General features: G+C 46.0%; 1 protein-coding gene across 2 annotated transcripts; it reads right to left on the minus strand.

The window, feature by feature from the left end:
- Positions 1–257: 257 nt before the first annotated feature.
- LOC118220056 (gap junction delta-3 protein-like) lies at positions 258–5,354 on the minus strand. Of its 2 annotated transcripts, none has more exons than XM_035403658.1 (2): positions 5,319–5,354; positions 258–2,842 (listed from the first exon to the last, which is right to left on the minus strand). In XM_035403658.1, exon 2 carries the CDS (start codon positions 2,649–2,651, stop codon positions 1,791–1,793), a length of 861 nt encoding a protein of 286 aa, XP_035259549.1. In that variant the 5' UTR covers positions 2,652–2,842; positions 5,319–5,354; the 3' UTR covers positions 258–1,790. The 2 variants fall into 2 exon arrangements, with proteins under 2 accessions (XP_035259549.1, XP_035259548.1); XM_035403657.1 differs by lacking the exon at positions 5,319–5,354 and adding an exon at positions 4,058–4,921.
- Positions 5,355–5,585: the final 231 nt, after the last annotated feature.

A 5,585-nucleotide genomic window follows, 5' to 3' on the forward strand; every position in this document is an offset into this window, starting at 1 on the left:
ATGGTCTGTTAGTGTGTGCGGCGCTGGTTTTCCATCTGGGCGGCTGTCCCATTTCGGGCCGGCGCGGGGCTCACTGTCCCCCTCTAGAGGACACAATTAAAACTATTGAAAACGGACAGCTGGATAATCGCAGGCATGAAAACTGCAGCCTCAGCCTCTGTGGTCAGATGAGTGGAAATGAGTGGGAAAATACAGCATTTCAAGCATTTGGGTGCAGTCACCTTACGATCGGAGAGATTGAGGCAACCGATGGGCGATGAAAGCCACCGTGTAGTTTTACTGGTTCAGTGATCTAGAGAACAGACCAGTTTGCATAGTTTCTACAAGGCAGTGACATGGTACAGTAGATCTATGCTTCCAATGAGGCCACACACCCCCCACTCATAGAATGCACAGCGATCATGAAAAGAATGACATTTCACAGCACGGTTGGGGAATGAGGAAACACAGGCTCGAAGGTAACATTCATGTAGGTTTAATCAGCCAACTGTAAAGCAGCATGACTGACACAAAGCAGGAAAACCAGCTCCCAATAAGAAACCATCTGCCATTCATTCATTCAAGAGGCACTACAGAGTCAACACAAAGTCTCTGTATCACACTCCACTCTAAACACAGAACACTGGGGGGTGGGCAGGATACACCAAAATAAGATATTTGTTGAAGTATATGAAAGGTGGTTCAAAGGAACACAATAAACATCTTTCAGCCCCTCTGTTTAATGCCCGTATCTAATAGTACATATTATACCAGCATGTTATTATATACCTGATCGTTACATTATTGCCCTCCATAGAAAACTCTGGAAATGGCAGGAAATGGACACCTGAATCGATGAGGAAACTTGGGAGTCTTACAGTAATGAGGTGTAAAATGCCTCAAGCACAACCACCTTCTGTTATAATGTTCTCCAAGGTCAGTTCTGAGGTCAGTTACAAACTGTCTGAATGTGAATTTAGAAGGAATAAGCTGCTTTCTGTTTTTCCTGGTAATAGAACAAGAGGCTGTGCCTCTGGATATGTCTGAACATTCATTGTTCAGAATCTCCAAAGCAGTTTCACCTTTTCATTCAAACAGCTTTCATTTCTAAATTCCTGGACCGCATTTAATTGAACTCAAAAGGTATCCAAAGCATTTTTTTGTAAATATCTTATTAAAAAAAAAAAAAGTACAACATTTAGCCACCGCATCTTGGTAGTTTTTCGAATGAAATGACCAGGACAACTTTGAACTCTTATTAAGCTAATTTTAAAAAACAATGAAATTTAAATGAACCGAATTTAACTGAACCATTCCACAGCACATTGTAGATCAACAGTAAAATAATGATTTAGTTCAGACATTACATTTGACATGGCATCCACATAAATACTGCGCATACCATGTAGACATTTTCTGTTGTAATGGAATGGTGGATGAATGGAAAGTTTTTCTGAAGATTTAATTGTTCACGTGATTAATGTTTGGCTGGTGCATTCGGGCTGTAACATCAGGCTAAACAAGCCTTTCCTGTTCCTATGAAATGCTAAGGGAATGAACTCTGCACTTTGATTTCCCTTAGTCTGTGTGCTCAGATGTTTAAAAGTAAAACATGTCTTGGCCATGCTATTACAGCCATTCACATTTCCAGTGAATTCCCTTATGCATTAACAGAACTGAGATATCAGTTCCGTTAATTACGTCCATTTTTTTAATAATATAAAATATGCATCATTAACCCTGAATTCTACTTTATAGTGCATACAAATTGGCAGCTAAAGTATCTAAATCCCTGCACAGCCCACCCTTCCTCATACAGCTATGGAGGTCTGGAGGCTCTTGGATTTGGAGGACTTGCGGCCGATGCTGGAAACCTTGCTGCTGCTGCCGGTGCTGAGCAGGGAGCCGCGTTTGTGCCTGCCGCTGCCCCCCCGGCCTCGCCTGGGCGGGGGGGCCCCGGGCCCCCGCAGGGCCAAGGCCTCCTCCTGGGCCAGGTTGCGCTGGTTCTGGCTGCCGCAGCGCGCCTCCCTGGAGGAGGAGGAGGAGGAGGAGGAGAACCGCTTGTAGGTGATGTGCAGCAGCTCGGCTAGGCTGGCCAGGGTCGACAGCACGCCCACGGCGAAGTAGAAGCAGAGGAAGACCGTCTTCTCCATGGGCCGGGAGGTGAAGCAGTCCACCGTGTAGGGGCAGGGGAAGCGGCTGCAGGGGAACTGGGCCTCCACCCGGAAGCCGTAGAGCCACCACTGGCCCACCACGAAGGCCACCTCCGCCAGCAGCCGGAAGCCCACGTTGACCATGTAGAGGCGGCGCAGGCGGCGGTCCTCCCGGGCGCAGGAGGCGGAGTCGAGGCAGCGTCCCGCCACCTTCTTGTTGTTGTGGTGCACGGCGTACATGAGGAAGACCAGCGAAGGGGTGGAGATGAGCACGATGTGGAAGACCCAGAAGCGGTACTGGGAGATGGGGAAGGCCTGGTCGTAGCAGACCTGCTTGCAGCCCGGCTGCAGGGTGTTGCAGGCGAACTCCTCCTGCTCGTCCTCGAACAGGTCCGTGGCCACCGTGCCCAGGATCAGCATGCGGAAGACCAGCATGAGCAGCAGCCAGAAGCGGCCCAGCAGGGGCGAGTGGGCCTGCAGGGCGTCGAAGAGCCCGCTGAGGAAGCCCCATTCCCCCATGGCGCCGTCGCTCTCTGTCCCAAACCTCGAGGCCGCGTGCCCTCAAAGCAGGCCCAATTTGCGGGTCACGGTGGCCAGCGCGGGACAATCGGAATCAATGTTGCGCTCCCCTTGGCGTTTCCCCTCACAATCCAACTTCGCTTGCTGGGGCCTTGCTAGCTCCACAAGGTGCTTTCGTAAGCCAGTTCTTTCTGCAGGAACGAGGAAAAAGTTAGAACATCTGAAGTAGTTGTTATTTAAACAAGCATTATGATGCGCTCCAGGAAACCAGATTAAAGTGGACGCTCATGCATCGCAGTGCTGTATTTGCAACTGTAGCACATTGAAATGAACAGCACTCAAATATTATAAATAAATATATTGTTTTATTGCATCCGTGTAAGAAGTCCCGACATGCACAAACGTTGTTTTCACATAACACCACAAAGCTTTGTGGAAAGGTTGGCCGTGGAAAGAAGAACGGTTGAACTTTTTACACCGATTGCCAAAGGGGGTGTGGTGGTGGGTGTGGCTTCTCACGAAAAGGCATGTAACTTCTGAACGGGTTGAAACTTTGTGTGTCTAGGCGGGTGCTGGAGAATTCATTTCTGGCTACTGAACAAATAAGGTGCCATGAAAAAGTATACGCCCCCTTTCTGTTTTGCTCTATTATTTCACATTTATCACTGAATGGTTTCATATCTTTAGACATAATGTAATATTAGACAAAGGGAAACACAAAATGTATTTTAAAGATTATTATGCCATTTATTTAATGAAAAGAGTTATCAAATACCCATGTCACTCACGTGAAATATGAATTTCCCCCACATTGCATTAACTGAAAAGGCTTCCTGTAATTTGATATCGGCCTTTCACATCGCTGTGGTGGACTTTCAGCCCACTCTTCTTTGTAGGACTGCTTTAATTCAAACAAATTGGTAGGTTTTAGAGCACAAACTGACAAATATGCAATAATAGAGTAAATCAGAAAGTAGCAAATACTTTTTCAAGGCACTGTGCATTGCATGTCACACTCCTCGTGTGGCAACCAAGCATTCTTCAAAGGCATGGATCAAAATCCCTGGCTATAAGCAGCCACATCCAAATTTGTTATAATCGTCATTAATATCTGGTTGTTCGCGGTCATCTTTTCAAAGCAATATCCTTGTACAAATGCTACCAACATTTACTCAATTCAAACAATATTTGTCATACTTCTCAAAGACTCTCTGGCCTAAAACTCAACATAATCAGTAAATTGCTATGTGTATATTTCTGTCCATTGCCTATAATAATAATAATAATAATTACATAAATTACATAAATATACATTATAATACAATTATTATATTACCCATTACATGCCGTTTCATTCTGTGAAATGCTGAAGAACATGAATCAATGTCAATATGAAAAACTGTTACCGAATTGCGGGCTTCTTTCTGGACCCCAGATTTAAAGCGCGGACATCCTGACGGCACCTGAATTTTCATGAGACGACAACTTGAGGAGGAGGAGGAGCTGGAAACAAACAGCTGTCATTACAGAGAGCGCAATACGAACTCTGCTCTCTCCCCCCTACCCACGGCGACGTATTACCGGCAAGAACCAGGCGCCCTGCAGCCGCGACCGGCTCTGACAGACTGTCAGTCGAAAAGGCTCGTTGGAGAAGCCAAACCACCGGCACCACAGCCTCCAGAGACCTACTTCAGGCTACACAATTTGCTCCCCTCAGTGGCAGTCCTGATAAACCACAACAATTACTTCAAGTAACGGGTTGGCATTCCATTCAAGTACGCAACGCTCTGCTCGCCGACTACCCTGCTGCCCGTAGAAGCAAAGGGGCAAGAATGGTGACGGTCCACCGGCGAGAGGGCGGCACCACGAAACGGAAATTCTTGAGTATCAAAGGGCAGCAGTAATCCATGTTTACCCAAAAAGCCTTGGTTTTCTTGATGAGCGCATGAAAGAGTTTCCTTCGTTTCAGGAAGCGTATCTCCTTTAAGCACCAGCGCCCCGGCTGTCCGTTTAGAGTCCGATTCACAATGGGACGCCATGGGAGGGAGAGGGGGGGAGGCCAATCAGGAAGGCCGGACAGCGTCACCGTGCCCCGGCAAACCATATCACTTGCCCTGCCAGACGGGCCCATCCTCTTTTGACTGCCAAGTCAGTTTCCTCCTGTGACATATACTCTTACCCCAGCTCATTCCCTCACCTGCTACAGAACTCAGCGCCAAGCATTCCATCATGTGCCCGGTGTGTAAATTGGACAATGTTTCATAAACGCATTTACTGCCTATTTACTCCATTTGCTTTTTTTATGCCCTAGTTAAAACCATTCAGCCTCAGACTGATAGAAGAGCCAACCGGTTCAGAAAAAGATCTTAGGGCTGCAGGTTTGAATCGCAGGTGGGGTACAGCTTTTAGAACCCAAAGGACTTTTTGTAAGCAGTAAAAAAAAAAACTTCAGTAAAAATCCAGCCCATACAAAGATCATAGAAACTTAGCTGATAGTTCATAGCAATTGAGAAGTATTATTTTATGCACGTGATGAAAGGAGGTTGCTATGGCATGGTGTACAGTGCCAATGTAAATGTACTTTTGAAACAGTGATTTCCGAGGAAATTTTAAAAATATTATCCTGAGCAATAAAACATCCTTCCATCATCCATCCATTATCTATACCTGCTTATTCCTGGTCAGGGTTGCAGGGGATGCTGGAGCCTATCCAAGCTGCATTGGGGAGGCAGGAATGCACCCTGGATGGGTGAACAATAAAACATAATTTGCCAATATGGGCAACTCAAAGGTCAAACATAATTACATATAAAGATGAGTGTGATGTGAATGGCAGTACAATGTTCAGAGAACTGTTTGTTTCCGTTTCTGTTCTACTGATATGATTCTTTACTTCATTATTTCAAATAATTGACTTCACGATGTAAATATAAT

The sequence above is a fragment of the Anguilla anguilla genome, chromosome 2 (genome assembly GCF_013347855.1).
Source record: "Anguilla anguilla isolate fAngAng1 chromosome 2, fAngAng1.pri, whole genome shotgun sequence".
Classification (NCBI taxonomy): domain Eukaryota; kingdom Metazoa; phylum Chordata; class Actinopteri; order Anguilliformes; family Anguillidae; genus Anguilla; species Anguilla anguilla.

Excerpts from the sequence above, each read along its gene's own strand:
- LOC118220056 (XM_035403658.1), bottom strand. The coding sequence starts at position 2,651 with ATGGGGGAATGGGGCTTCCTCAGCGGGCTCTTCGACGCCCTGCAGGCC.